Below are 16,306 nucleotides of genomic sequence, written 5' to 3' on the forward strand. Positions count from 1 at the left end.
TTGTGTGTAAAACAATTTCTTAGATATGTGTCCACCTAAGAATTTTCCTTAGTTTGGAAGATTCTTTGAATCAACAAAACAAAATGAGATAACCTGGTTGAGCAACACGTCAGATACACTCACTACAATTTCAAAAACGCAAACTTATCTGAATAATATTTTATTAATAAAAAATAAATAATAATAAAAAAATAATGACGAAATAAATTTCTATACGAAAATTGAAAGAAGCTATGTTAACGACCACTTTATGATTGAAGTTAGAACAACGAACAAGTTCAAATTCAATCAATTTTAATTTTAATTCCTCACTCTGAACTCTAAAAAATGTTCAAATTTCGTTCTCTCTTACTCAAATCAAAATCAAAACCAAAACAATGCAACACTCTCGCTGTTATTCGCAAACTCACTTCATCACAACCTCTCAACACATTCCATTCCAGAAACGCTTCCTCGTTTTCGAAGCCACATGCATCCGCACGTGCAGATTCTAGGGTTCCGATCTCGCGTAATTTCTGCACCGCACCGGATAGAGACACGCTCGAATACGACGTCGTCATCGTCGGAGCAGGTCCCGCCGGTTTATCGGCGGCGATACGGTTGAAGCAACTCTGCCAAGAGAATGACACCGATTTGTCTGTTTGCGTTCTCGAGAAAGGCGCTGAAGTCGGTAAGTTTACGAAACTCTCGATCTTCTCAAGCTAATTGATGCTTTGCTGTTGATTTTATGATTTTCGGATTTTCGAATTTTCTCAGGTGCTCATATTATTTCTGGAAACGTTTTTGAACCTCGCGCGTTGAATGAACTTCTTCCTCAGTGGAAGCAGGAAGATGTGAGTTCTCTTCGTAATCCGGCCTGCATGTAAATCACGCCGAGCCACCGCGATAGAGAGTTAATAAAATTGCGGTGACATAGTGTGATTCAAACCTGCAATGCTCTGATTTAATTTTTGAATTGCGTTATTTTTTTTTATCCTGCAGGCTCCAATTACTACACCTGTTACTTCTGATAAGTTTTGGTATCTGACAAAGAATCGTGCAATTTCACTTCCGAGTCCTTTTGACAATGAAGGGAACTATGTAATAAGGTTTTTATAGCGCGAATATTAATTTCATACAGCTAGAGTGTTTTGTAATTAAAAGTATGGTTGGCCTTGGTTTATCTGTTGAAACTTAAATTGTGCATGCAGTTCTTAATATTTTCACTTGATTGTTGAATTTACTATGCTGAAACTGTTTCTTTCTTTTTCCTCATTTTAATCAAACAGTTGGTCTGTGCCATTAGATATAAGTACTGCTGTTGATTGTACTGTGCATGAAGTTGTAACTTCAAGTTTTCATATGGAGACTGTGATAGGCATACAATCTGTTATCTGTTTGATGTTATGATGATACTTATATATTTTTAATTTCTGTATTTATTAAATAAACAAGTTTCCTGTCATATTTTTGCTTCTATTTTTCCCTCATTAATTGATATAAAGTTCAAAATTTAAGGATGCTTTTTCTCCAAATTTTAGATGCTTGTCAAGTTTGCGATGTTTTTGTTCACATATTTTTCTTTCCACTTCCAAAAATTTATTCTGGACCATCTGATACAGTCTAAGTCAGTTAGTACGATGGATGGGAGAAAAAGCTGAAGAGTTAGGCGTGGAGATTTACCCAGGATTTGCTGCTAGTGAGGTATTTCCGCATTTGCTTGGATGTTACTTCTCTATATTTATTATTGTTTACTGATGTATTTCCATGCCAGATATTGTATGATGCTAATGACAAAGTTATTGGGATTGGAACTAATGATATGGGAATTTCAAAAGACGGTTCGAAGAAGGAGAATTTCCAACGCGGTGTTGACATTAAAGGTTTGATTTTGTATATTTTTTTATCTCGTACATATGTTTACGGCATTTGTCTTAGTTCTTGGAGCAAAAATGTTTCATTAACTAACAGTTGTCTAGCTGCTCCTGCAACTTGACTATGATTTGGATACATAATTTTGCCCAAGTATTTAGTTCTTTATGATGTGTAGTTGTTAACTATGTAAATGTAAATATTGAATCATACTTAGGTCGCATCACACTTCTGGCTGAGGGATGTCGGGGATCATTATCCGAGGTTTGAAAAGTAAATTTTAGGATTGGCTTATATTCTAGTTTTTCCTGTCAATTATGACCTTGATGGCAAAGCTTTCAATCCCCACCCCCCTGTTCCCTACAGAAAATAATCAAACAGTACAACCTGAGAGAGAAGGGAGGTGCGGAACATCAAACATATGCTTTGGGAATTAAAGAGGTAAAACTACTTCGCATATTTTTAAAGAAATATGCAAAAAAAAAATAAAAAAAATTGCATATCTATTTTTCATGGAAACCTGCAATCTGTCACGGTTCTGCTTTTTATTCAGTTATATGCAAGAAGAATATTTGATTGTTGACTGTTCTTCTAATAACTGAGTATCATGGGTGCTTTCTATAATCTTATTTGCCACCATCACTTAGATTCTGCAAACTTATACTTTTAGGTTTGGGAAATCGACGAGGAAAAGCATCAACCTGGGGCGGTAATTCATACGTTGGGATGGCCTTTGGATAATAAAACATATGGAGGATCTTTTCTGTATCACATGAAAGATAGACAAGTAAGATTGGATCTGTATGACTGACAGCTACCCCATATTGTGATTATTGTTGTACCGCCAGCATTATTCTGTGTTATATATTGAAAAATAAACACTACAAAAACACACAGCACAAAACTAACCTTACTGATTTTCTAATTTTATTTATGAGCAGTCCAAGTCCATCTCGTTTCTATACCATTTGGCCATACATTGTATATTTGAGTTGAGTCTCACAGCTGGATGGTTGCTCATTTCTAGAAAGTGCTTGAACTCACTGCGGAACAAGATGATATATTTCGATTTGATGAATCCATTTTTCTCACCTTTTCATGGTTTTCTTTTCTGACCAGAAATCTATTATACCAAATTATACACAAATCATCTGCAGCTGTATTTGCAAACATTGAGTGATCCATGCAAGTTTATATTTTCCTGCCAGTTTTTAATTTCATTTATGCTGACAATATATTCTTAATGTCAAAAATTTCATTTTCCATCATGACAGATTTCTTTAGGCCTTGTGGTTGCTTTGAACTATCAAAACCCTTTCATGAGTCCTTATGAGGAATTCCAGGTAAAGTTTTTTTTTTTACCTTGTAGTTATGTTTAAAGCATACAATTGAGTTTTTTTTGTTGATCTTGCTTCATATTTTTAAGATATCGGAAAATAGGAAACTTTAATATATAATCTGACTAGCCATTCTAACATTTCTTTTAAAGTGATTTTCTGTCTTTGTATGGTGACATGTGCCTGAGTTTTTTAAGAGATGTAATATTCTCTTTAATGAAAATATTCAAATATGCAGTATTTGTGAACCTGGCAAGCCATCTTTATGTTTTGTCTGTCAATTGTTCCATTTTTCTAGGATGAGATTGTATGAGCTTTCTTGGATGCATGTCTATTTATACAATTTAAATGATTGGGATCTTTGGATGATATCTATCAGTGTTTTGTAAGATACATACTATTTCGCCTAAGGAATGGTTTGCATGTTTAACCTGGCAAGCCATCTTTCTGTTTTGTCTGTCAATTGTTCCATTTTTCTAGGATGAGATTGTATGAGCTTTCTTAGATGCATGTCTATTTATACAATTTAAATGATTGGGATTTTTGGATGATATCTATCAGTGTTTTGTAAGATACATACTATTTCGCCTAAGGAATGGTTTGCATGTTTAACACGGGAAACCACTTTTATTCTCTTCTAAGTTGGTTTTCCATCTTTTTGTGAAATGGATTGTTTCATTTTTCTTATATGCACGCGTATTTATGCAATTTGTATTAATGAATTAATTCATTTACCTTTCCAAATTCACAGTTCACCAATTATGTTTTAGATCTTGTGAAACTTTTGTTGGCTGGTTATGTTGATACACTATCTGTGGCTTTAAGAATCTCTAAAGTTACATTACTTATTTTGATCTCAACTTATGGTCAATAAGTTTTTGCTCCTTTTTTCCCTATCCCACACATCTCTCTTTTGATTGACCAGAAACTTAAGCATCATCCTGCAATCAAACCATTTCTGGAAGGCGGAACAGTCATCCAGTATGGAGCTCGCACTTTAAATGAAGGAGGTTTTCAGGTAATTAATAACATTTCTTTTTCTTACATGCAGTCAATTGGAAAACAAATGTCCCACAGATATGAAGCCTTTAGAAGTCTTGTGTTACAGGTGTATTAAGATGAAGGGTGCTAAAAAAAATTATTTTTTAATTTACCTAGTAGCCAACACATACTCAAATAAACATTTACAGCGAGGGGAAAATGTGGTGATTCAGGTTTGAGCCCGAAACTCCATTTAAAATGTCCTCACAGCCAAACCACTAGAGTGGAACATGGACACCAAGTGTGCCAAATTGATACTCCTAAAATCTAAAATTTCTCGTAATTTAGTTGGGTCTAAACTCTAAAGAACATAAAATCAGAAATGGAAAAAACATAGGCACTAAAACATGGACACAACACAACAAAATTAAGTGTCCGACAGTCCATGTACTTTTGAAGTGTCACATTGTGTTGACATTGACATAATTTTTCTGAAATTGCTTCATAGTCTAGGCAACATGTCTTCTAATTGTTAGATTGGTCCATGTAAGACTTGGTTATTTTCTTTGTTGTTGATAGAGGAGTTTTAAATCCATAAAGAGCAAGTATTCAAAGAGAGGTGGCTAGATTGATTCTCTGTTACCATATTTGTCCTTTGATTGCTTGTTTTTTTGTTCCAGTGCATTATTTCTTTAATTTGCTATACATTATTTACAAACGTGACGCTAGTTAAATTTCAGTCTATCCCATATCCAGCTTTTCCTGGTGGAGCAATTATTGGATGTTCATCTGGCTTCTTGAACGTGCCTAAGATAAAGGGAACTCACACTGCAATGAAATCAGGTAAGGGATAGAAACATACTCTATTTTTTGCTGACGTTGATTTTGAGGTTTTAAGGAGTGTCCGATTCTTTAGGGTCTTCTCCATTTTTATGTTTATTAAGCCAATCCATCATTTCTTAGTTTAAACAACCATATATTAGGATACGCCGAGTTGTTGATGGTTCCTGTGCAAATAACAAATTTTCAGATTTTCTTTTATATAGACACGTCTAATAGACTGGCACTTCTTGTTTGTAGGAATGCTTGCAGCTGAATCTGCATTTGGCGTGTTTAATAAAGGTCTAGATATGAATGCATATTGGGATGCTTTGAGGAATTCATGGATTTGGGAAGAACTATATAAAGCTCGGAACTACCGACCTGTTAGTGAAGCTATTCATTGTCATTTTTCTGTCTTTCCCTCTACTTGATCTTTTGTTCTCTTCAGATAATTATTCCTGTCATTTTTGAATCTTGAACTAAGAGGCCATCATATTAAATAGCTATGCTGCCTATGCATCTATTTTCTAACTTCTGAGTAAATAATAATATTATAAATGATAACTTATGGGAAGATTTTTATTTCTTCCTAAACCATTTGGTAGCTTATTAGTGATAACTTATTAGTAAAGAAAATCCTTCAACATACTCATGGAATATGGGTTTTTTAGGCCTAACCCAACCCCAAAACCTACTAAGGCAAGGATTGCTTAAGCCTAATAAGAACTAATTTGGCCATATCTCTAGTTAGTGTAGGATCTCAAAACATCCCCTCACATTCAGAAATACACATTTGAAGTATGGACAAATGCAGGTGGAACAATATGGATCTCAAGTCTCAACACAATCCCTTGGATAGAACAACAAAGATCTTGGCCCAATAATTGAACTATACAATCAATCTTAGAATTTGAGTTTTAGGCCTAATTCAACTATCAAGCTAGCTCAAGAGGCAAAAATGCCAAGCCTTATAAGGACTAATCCGACCATTTCTCCAGTCGATGTAGGACTTCAACACTTACAAAAATTATAAAATGACAATAGAAAGATCAATATGTAATTATAATCAATTCCTCATAGTTGTCTTAATTCATTTCTTGTGATACTTCAAAATATGTAATTTGTCAAGTTAATATGCCATATTTACGTTTGTGATATCTCTTATTGTAGGCCTTCAAGTATGGGCTTGTTCCAGGGCTGGCCTTAAGTGGTCTGGAACAGTAAGATCTAACTTTCCTTATGGATTATTTCTTGTACTCCCTTTATTATTGTCTTGGAACTTCACTTACCCTTATGTTATTCCTATCAGTTACATACTCAAGGGGAGGCTCCCAGTTACTTTGAAGCATGGTAAACCTGATCATGAAGCTACAGATGTAAGAATCACTGTTCAAGGAATTAAGCTTGTGAATGAATTTTGTTATTTACATTAAGTTTATTTACCATCTCTTGGCTGGTTCAAAATGATCCTTTTAATTTCAGCATAAAAACTATTTTAGAAGCCTTTTTCCATCGAATATGCAATATTTATTTATTTTTCCTTCACATTTATGCAGGCTGCAAAGTTGCATTCTCCAATTCACTATCCAAAGGCCGATGGTGTCTTGTCTTTCGATGTACCTACCTCTCTGCACAGGTATTGGAACATTAATTCCCTCCTATTGCTTACTATTAAGAATTGAATGTGGTGGTTGTATTTTTATTACAATAATGTTATCCGATTAATGTTAAGGTCAAACACAACATACATTATTAGCAATTCCAATGTCTAAGAATTCTTGTGTTTTGAATGATCAATTAAATGTGCACCGATTTATATATGTTGTAATTGTTTGTTCCGTCTTCTCTCTTTAGGGCTTTGATAAATGATGACAATGTTAAAAGTTACTGAATTATTTGTCAACATGCATAGTTTCAAGCTCATTACATTGCTTCATAGATATCTATATTTTGTTTATATACAGAAGCAACACAAATCATGAGCACGATCAACCTCCGCATCTTCAATTGAAGGACCCAAAGGTTCCTGAACTTACAAATTTACCGGTGTATGCTGCTCCCGAGTCCCGATATTGTCCTGCACGAGTATACGAGTAATGCCCACTTACTACAGCTTGGTTTCAAAAGGATATTTAGTTTCTGAATCATTCTGATATTTTTCATCTATCCTTCTCAAATATAGGTATGTTGCAGATGAGAAAAATCAAATGAAGTTGCAGATTAATGCTCAAAATTGTTTGCATTGCAAGGTAAAATTTCAGACTGGTTTGGAGGATTTTATGTTTAATCTTTAGTCATAATTTTTTTTCGGAATCTTTTGTACCCTGCACGGTTTAATTCAGTGCTTTTATATTCAGGCTTGTGATATCAAAGATCCGAAGCAAAACATCAAGTGGACAGTACCTGAAGGAGGTGGCGGTCCTGGATACTCAGTGATGTAGATTCTTCTGAATTAAACATTTGAAGCATAGCCCCCCTTTTCTTCATAATTCAATTTCTTTTTACTTATTAAACAATATTTTAAGGCCCTTATCAACATTTTCCATTTTTTTTGTCTGTAGTGCTTTCTAAATATTCTTTCACCGGGCTCAGAGAATTATTCATGCCACCTTCCAAATTATACATACATGCCACCCCTCTATTTTATGTTATTTCCAAAATGTCCTCGACACTATTTACTCAAAAAAAAAAATTACTGTTGTCAAAATCATCAAAAAAGCAAATTTTCGGTACCCCTACCGGAAATTATTTGTTTTTAAAAAAATTTTGGTATTCATTTACCGGAAATTTCTGGTGCAATTTACCGGAGATTTAAAAAAATTTCAATAATTTTATAAAATTCTTTACCCCGTCCTGGAAATTTCACGAATTTCCGTTAAAAAATTAATACCGTAAATTTTAGAAAACCAATGTGCAAGCAATATCGGAAATTGCAAACAATTCATTAACTTTTATTTCATATTCCACTTCTATTTTGATAAATAATCAGTATTGGAAATTACAAACAATGTAAGCAGTACGGAAATTGCAAACAATTCATACATACAGGAAATTTGAAATATTTGGTACCGGAAATTTTAAATTTTCGGTATGTAGCATCCGACACGGTAAATTGGTAAATTCAACAAATTTTTTAGTATTTATATGAAATTTCCGGTACGGTACCAGAAATTTCAAAAAATATGGTATTTTATAGGGATAATTTGATAAAAACGCACTACTTGGGGGTGGCATGTATAAAATGAGGGGCGACATGTTAATTCCTCTTAAAATCATACTCTTTGGAAATTCCAAATTGCCCTTTGTATATTTTGGATTTCAAAATTCGGATATATCCACTCTACACCAAAATCGCTTTATCGCGTCATGAATGAAAATCATTCAAAAGTTTCAAATTTGAATTAGGGTTTTTGAAGAAATTTTCTAACTTATGGAAATTTTGCATGTTCAAGTACTCAACTCTAAAGACTTGTAACTTCTTCATCAAGCCACCATTTTTCATGCTCCAATGATCAAATTGAAGAGAAAATTTCATACAACAACTTTGTCCTAAAAGATGGATTTTCAAAAGGTGCAAGTAGTTTGAGTCATGAACCATAAACATGATGTCTCAAAGGAAAACACTTACAAAAATTTTCAAGGCAGTTTTGATCCCTAAAAGTTTTTTACTTTGAAGCCATTTTCCGCAGTGATCCCTTTTAATTCAAGAAAAACTCCAAACATGAAAGTTGTAGAGGATGTCTTGGCTTTCCAAAAATTATAAGAATACATTTATATCATGCTTGAGCTGTGAGTTTTGAAGAGATTTGTCCAAGAGTTTTCATCATTAACCAAGTTTCCATTCTATTTCAAGACTAAAGGCACCATTGCCATTTTAAAAAAAGTGACGTTAATCACCAACAACTCTTGCATTGAGCTTTCAAAATGTTTATTTTGATCACACTCCAACATAAAAGCAACAAGCAACCTCCTAAAATCATAGGAGCCTCCCTAATGTTCATGAATCATGTATGCTAAAGTCATTGGAACCATAACTTTCAAGATTACTTCACCTTTAAGCAAGCAAAGTCAACTTGAGCTTGGAAGCTCCAATTGAGCTGATTTCTTCACTCACAAATTAGAAATCTTGCCTATAAATAGAAGGAATTGCCTATAAATACAAGTTTTGTTTTTATATCACTACAATTGATTGAGAAATGAGTGAGATTGTTTTTCTAAAAATCTTGGAAACCCAAGGTTGAACATCAAGTGGAAATTTTGGTTTTTGAAGCTTCTTACACATATAATATATTGAATGCAATTCTATAAATGGATGTATGACCACCCCAATGGTAGAGCGCGCCCTTCTTATTGCTTTGTCACCCTGAGATTTAGGGTTCGAATTCCCCTCGCCCTAGACCTTTTTTGGTTTTTTTTTCTCTTTTTATGGATTTTCACATGTTTTTATATTTTATCAACTGATCACACTATATAGTCATCACACTATATAGTCACCTATAGCACGCCGGCCTAGTGGTTTATTTTAAACTCATCACCCTTAAGTCCTGAGTTCGACCCTTTGGCAGCGAACCTTATTTTTATCACTATTTTCTTTCATTTTTCTTTTACAATTTCACTTAATTATTTTACATAGTAAATTAAGTCATTTAGACTAGATTTTTTGTACACTTCTCATTTATACTATCTATTTTGAGAATAAATTTTAAAATCCCAAAAATATTATTTATCTTATCACTTTTTAATTAAATCAAAACTAGTACTTTTTATAGGCCTTTTATAAAATATTTTGATTGATTTCTTTTATCTAATTATTTATGTGTGCTAATATGATCATAATATGATTGAATCAAGCTTCATTTGAAATAGATAACATGATGAAATTGTTTTATCACCTAGGGTTTAGTTTTCTTCTAAAATGAAAGAACTTTGCTTTGAACTAAAACCCTAATTTTTTATCCATGAACTTTCTCTTTGATTTTGATGCAACACCTTGTTAATATTCATTTCTTCATCAATGCCATGATCACCTTGACATCCATGTCTATATCATGATAAAATAAATCATACTTTTTGAAGTTTAAACTTATATGATTAATTGTTCACAAGAACAAGATGTTTGTCTTCTACCATGTTTATAGTTGACACCCATTGATGTTTGTCCTTCCTTGTTTGATTGATCATACCTTATTTGTTTACTTATGTGCATACTTGATTGATCCATATAATTTTACCATATACAAATTTATCATATACTTTTACCATATATTTTTATTTTGATATCCATTGTTGATTAACCATACATCTATAAGGATACTTTTTCATACGTATACTTATCCATATGATCATATACATCATACTCACACATATATGATATGATTGACCTTGAGGTATGTTCTCTCTTTCCATACATATACTTGTATATATTGATATCCTTGCTTATATTTAACGTATTTTGACTTTGATCATAATGCATGTGCCCTAATATCATATGATTACTTGATATGCTTACCATTAACACTTGCTTGATATGTATGCTTTGATTGCTTGGTTCCTTATTGTTATTGCTTGTATCACCAAATCTAAAGGAATGTGATAGTATTGAATAAAATTGTCAAGGTACTCACCATGTTTTCTCTTGTTTACTTTGTGCTATGTATTGTTAAAGCTTAGCACTTCCCCTTTTTAAATCTTGCTTTGTATTGTTAAAACTTAGCCATTTTTAAAACAAACAACCATGCTATGTATTGTTAAAGCTTAGCATGACTTCTTTGTCTTGCATTTTTAAAGCCTGACTCCTCTTAAAAACTTGCTTTGTATTGTTAAAGCTTATCATTTTTAAAACTCTGCTGTGTATTAATAAATTTCAGCACCCAAAAATATTTTTTTGCCACTTTAGCTCTTTATTTTCCTTTTAAGGGAAACTACAAATGCCCTGACTTCCCTATTGCATAAAAGGGGTATGTAGGCACAAGATGCGACATTTTATCGATGACACAATAAAATTATTTTCCCACCATCCCACTCTATTTCACAAAAAAAAAAACAATAAAATAATAATATATATTTTCAAAGAGGTTCCTGTATAGTACTACAGATGTGAGGAGTGTTAATACCTTTCCCTTTTATAGCCAACCTCCGAACCTAAGATCTATATTTATTTTATAGCCAACCCCCAAACAGTCTCCGTTCCCCGCCCCAAACCCAAACGGGGATGGAGAATTAAAATCCAAACCCGACCCAAACGGGTTCGGGTATCCCCGCCTCGCCACGATCCATTTAGTGAAATCAGTTTTTTTAATAGAAATACTCATTTTTTACAAAATTAAATTAATTTATAAATAATAACATAAAACAATTTCAAAAAAATTCATACACACATATCAAATATTTTAAATAATAAATACAAATTAAAATATCAAAATTTTGGCCACATATTTAATATTCTAAATTATCAAAAATATATAATAATATACACATTGAAATAAACGGGGCGGGTTCGGGGACGGGTTCGGGGTCGGTACTAGTGTCCCCATTACCCGACCCGTCTCGTATTTTGTAATCGGGGAAAACCCAAACCCGAACCCAAACCCAGTAAAAGCGGGTTTTCCCCGTCAACTTTGAGGCGGGTTCGGGTGGGTACCCACGAGTACGGGTTTTGTTGCCACTTTTACTTTGTTCTTTCCCCACTTCCTTTGGAAACAATAAAGCGCGGTGGCGACTTTCATTAAAATACGAGTTGGGTCAATTGAATAGCCTCAGTCTCAACTTTTCACCGTTACACCACTGTTTTTGAATGTCGAAACATTTCCATTGAGAAACAAACAAGCATGAAATTAAAATTTCTTATTACTAAAGATATCTTACAATTAAGAGAATCACTATAACTTCTCTATTGTCTCAAAATGAAGAAAATGTCACAATGCTTCCAACATCCACTTTTTTTAAATGAAGAAACTAAAATTTACTTATTTTGATTTTGATCCAAAACCACCAATTTAATTGTCGATCATACAATATCACATATTTCTCTCATTGTCCCACATGTTTCAATTCTTCCATACAATTCTTACTTTAACTTTATATAGATATAATTTAAAAAAATTATATACTTTATTAACATGGTTCAATCTAAACAACTATTAAGAATTGATTTATAGACCTATTATGGTTATTTGTAACGAAACATAAACTTCACTAAAAACTCACAAAATTGAAAATTAAACCCTAACGATTTAAAAATATTTCATTGCAAAGTATAAAGAAAAAAAATCAAAAAAATTCACAAACCTTAAATAATAATAAAAAGAAACATAAAACTTACAAAATGAAGGAGAAGAAGTGACAAACCCTAAAAATAATAGAAAATAAGGAAATGAAAAATAAGAGAAATAATTGATAAAGAAAAATAATTTTGTATTTTTTGTTTATTTTTAAAATAGTTATTAACTATTAAATAAGAGAACAATAACATGAAATGTCTATTAGTTGAGTGATTGAGAAGTTTGTGAACATTCCTGAGTGATTGAGAAGTTTGTGTATATATGAGGATGTATATATTTACTCCAAGAATAAGTGTAGAGGACTTACTCCAAATCTTAACCATTGATTATTATTAATCTAACGGATTTAATTAAATTTTTATGTAGAAAAATATTTCCAAAAATAACTAGATTAAATGATCAATTAAAACCATTAGATTAATGAAAATCAATGGTTAAGATTTGGAGTAAGTCTTCTACACTTACTCTTGGAGTAAATATATCCCTCCTATATATATATATATATATATATATATATATATATATATATATATATATATATATATATATATATATATATATATATATATATATATATATATATATATATATATAGGAGGGTTATATTGACTCCAAGAGTAAGTGTTCCACACTTACTCCAAATCATAACCATTGATTTTCATTAATCTAACGGTTTTAATTGATCATTTAATCTAATTTTTTTTGGAAATATTTTTATATATAAAATTTTAATTAAAACCGTTGGATTAATGATAATCAATGGTTATGATTTGGAGTAAGTGTTAAACAGTTACTCTTGGAGTCAATATAACCCTCCTCATATATATATATATATATATATATATATATATATATATATATATATATATATATATATATATATATATATATATATATATATATATATATATATATATATATATATATATATATATATATATATGGTTTTGCTACAATAGACCCACTTGTTTTTATGAAGGTCTATTTTAGCAAGCTTTAACTACAAAATGGTTAAATGCACCTTAAGGTGCATGTTGCTAAAATAGACCTTCATAAAAATAAGTGGGTGTATCATAGCAAATCGGGCAGGGGTTTGCTATAATACACCCACTTAATTTTATGAAGGTGTGTTTTAGTAAGTTTTAACTAAAAAATACTTAAATGCACCCTAAGGTGCATGTTGCTAAAATAGACCTTCATAAAAACAAGTGGGTCTATTGTAGCAAAACCCATATATATATATATATATATATATATATATATATATATATATATATATATATATATAACATGATCAAATGACATCAAGGTGTCAAATTTAGTAACATCACACCTCTGATAACTATTTACCATATATTCATATAACAAAATCTACCATTGGATTTAAAGCTATCATGATATAGAGATTAATGAAAATCAATTGTTAAGATTTGGAGTAAGTCTTCTACACTTACTCTTGGAGTAAATATATCCCTCCTATATATATATATATATATATATATATATATATATATATATATATATATATATATATATATATATATATATATATATATATATATATATATATATATATATATATATATATATATATATATATATATATATATATATATATATGGTTTTGCTACAATAGACCCACTTGTTTTTATGAAGGTCTATTTTAGCAAGCTTTAACTATAAAATGGTTAAATACACCTTAAGGTGCATGTTGTTAAAATAGACCTTCATAAAAATAAGTGGGTGTATCATAGCAAATCCCACGGGGGTTTGCTATAATACATCCACTTAATTTTATGAAGGTGTGTTTTAGTAAGTTTTAACTAAAAAATACTTAAATGCACCCTAAGGTGCATGTTGCTAAAATAGACCTTCATAAAAACAAGTGGGTCTATTGTAGCAAAACTCATATATATATATATATATATATATATATATATATATATATATATATATATATACAATATAAGAAAGTTCAATGCTCTGGAAAATACCAATTTGCCCCTTTGCTTTCTTAATGAGCCACGTGGCTGTCTTATTTGCTATCCTTTACTACTTCCTTTTCCTATGCTACGTGTGTTTCATTTTCTTTGCTTTTTTGAACAAACCCAAAACTTTTCCAGTTTCTCTCTTTCTTGAAAACACAAATATATTGTTTCCTCTACTCAACAAGTCTTTTTCATTTCACTACCTCAAATCTCAAACAACTCTCTTTCCTATCTAAGTCTCCCATCTTTCTTATTTCTCTAACCCATTTTCATCTTCCACCTTCCTCTGTCTTCAATTTCTGCGGAAGACGTTTTAGATCGGTTAAATCATTGATTTTTTTTAGATCTGTGACAACTATCAGTGATGTTTTTTTAGATCTATGATATCTAACAAGATCGATTTGGTTTTTAACTTTCCTATTTTTTTGTTTTTCAGGTTCTGTGTTCATCTTTCTAATTTCTTTCTAATTTGTGTTTGTGTTAACAGGATTTGATAGAAGGAAGGTGAGTTATTACTATGTATTTGAATTATGTTTTCAAAAAATGCTTTCTTCAAATCTTTCATTCTCTTTTCAATCTCTATTTTTTCATTCACTTTTATGATTTTTAAGTTATGTTTTCTGTTTTGTGTTCTTGCTTTAAAGATTCAACCATTATATTTATTATTTTTTTGAACAATTCTTTTTGTATTTCATTAATATTTTTTGTCTTAATTTTTGCAGATCTAAACTACAATGAGATGGAACAAAAAAATTCATATTTGAAATTAAAGGAAGGTGAGTTGTTGCTATGTGTTCATTTTTCTGATTCTGCTTTACGCTTGTGTTAGTAGGGTTTGATAGAAAAAATGTGAGTTGCAGACTCGAATAATGTTTCTGTTTTTTTTTTCATTTATTTATGTAATGTTGTTTTTGCAGGACAAATATTTTATTTTCATATTGAAAACTCTTCCTACTTCACATGAGAGAATAGAGCAGATTTTTTCTACTGGCCAATGAAATGGGTTGATGGGTGGAATGAGATGCAGAATGGAAATGTTTTGAGCTTGATGTTCTAACACTATCCAACTTGTGTTTTGGCATATAATTTCCTCATTGATATATTCCTTTAATATATTTCAAAATATTAAATTTATATTACCACTTCTACTGTTCGTGTTCCTGTAAAAAAAGTACTGCAATAGCATTTAATTATTATTATTAGCTTTATTATCTTTGCTCTTTGCAATAAAGTAACAATAAATAAGTTTGAATATATTGTCTCCTTGCATTTTTTGGCCGGTTAAAACGAAATATTATACGAAATCTTATATAAGTATATTTAAATAATAAAATATTTTAATAAATTTAAATTATTTTTAACTTTAGATATAATTTAATTTTTTTATTAATATAGAAACATTTACTTATACACCTAAAAAATAAAAAAAATATATAGAAAAAATAAAACTTATATAAATCTAACTCAGATTTTATCTTTTAAAACTTATTTTTTTAATATTTATTCTATTGTTTAACTTTAATATATCATATAAGAAAATTTATTGTTCTTGAATTACCAATTTTTTAAATTACACCTTTTTGAACAAATTTCTTATTCTATTTTATTTCTTCTTATTCTACTTTCTTTCAGCTTTCTTTTCTCTTTGCCACTTTTTCGATTTTCACAATATATTTTGATATCCCATCAGCTCTGTTGCGACAGGCTATAATGTCTACTTTGCTTGCAAATGTGTATTTCCTTCTTTCCATACACACCACTTCTTTTAAAAACCATCATTTGTCTCTTCAACCTCCTTTCTCACACTAAACTAAGCACCAATTGTGAGATGTTTTGTCTTCTTCATAGAAACAATATTTCTAAAAACAACTATTAGAAAAATGTTTTGTAATGGATCAATGTTATTTTTTTCAATCTATTTTTAAAAAATTACAATTATTCTACTTTCTAAAAACAACTATCTTTAAAATTTATTCCATTTCATGTACTAAAAAAATCAATAAAATATAATAATTGATATTAAATTTTAGATTTATGGTATAATATT

The 16,306-nt window shown here is 30.8% G+C and overlaps 1 protein-coding gene and 1 long non-coding RNA gene across 2 annotated transcripts; both read left to right on the plus strand.

The window, feature by feature from the left end:
* The first annotated feature begins 225 nt into the window (after positions 1-225).
* LOC131621869 (electron transfer flavoprotein-ubiquinone oxidoreductase, mitochondrial) lies at positions 226-7,827 on the plus strand. Its single transcript, XM_058892916.1, has 18 exons — positions 226-670; positions 757-833; positions 982-1,088; positions 1,602-1,683; positions 1,754-1,862; positions 2,069-2,115; positions 2,218-2,292; positions 2,522-2,638; positions 3,126-3,194; positions 4,114-4,206; positions 4,910-5,012; positions 5,250-5,374; positions 6,162-6,211; positions 6,301-6,367; positions 6,548-6,627; positions 6,956-7,084; positions 7,174-7,240; positions 7,349-7,827. Exons 1-18 carry the CDS (start codon positions 328-330, stop codon positions 7,430-7,432), a joined length of 1,824 nt encoding a protein of 607 aa, XP_058748899.1. The 5' UTR covers positions 226-327; the 3' UTR covers positions 7,433-7,827.
* Positions 7,828-14,380: 6,553 nt separating this feature from the next.
* On the plus strand, positions 14,381-15,601 carry LOC131621756 (uncharacterized). The gene is made up of 3 exons (XR_009289673.1): positions 14,381-14,763; positions 14,982-15,035; positions 15,177-15,601. It is a non-coding gene; the product is annotated as an uncharacterized LOC131621756 (long non-coding RNA).
* The last annotated feature ends 705 nt before the right edge of the window (positions 15,602-16,306 follow it).

The sequence above is a fragment of the Vicia villosa genome, unplaced genomic scaffold (genome assembly GCF_029867415.1).
Source record: "Vicia villosa cultivar HV-30 ecotype Madison, WI unplaced genomic scaffold, Vvil1.0 ctg.000011F_1_1, whole genome shotgun sequence".
NCBI lineage: Eukaryota > Viridiplantae > Streptophyta > Magnoliopsida > Fabales > Fabaceae > Vicia > Vicia villosa.

Coding starts and splice junctions, on each gene's coding strand:
- LOC131621869 (XM_058892916.1), top strand. CDS start 328: ATGTTCAAATTTCGTTCTCTCTTACTCAAATCAAAATCAAAACCAAAA. Junction 2,639..3,125: donor ATCACATGAAAGATAGACAA/GTAAGATTGGAT, acceptor CCATCATGACAG/ATTTCTTTAGGCCTTGTGGT. Junction 6,212..6,300: donor GCCTTAAGTGGTCTGGAACA/GTAAGATCTAAC, acceptor TATTCCTATCAG/TTACATACTCAAGGGGAGGC.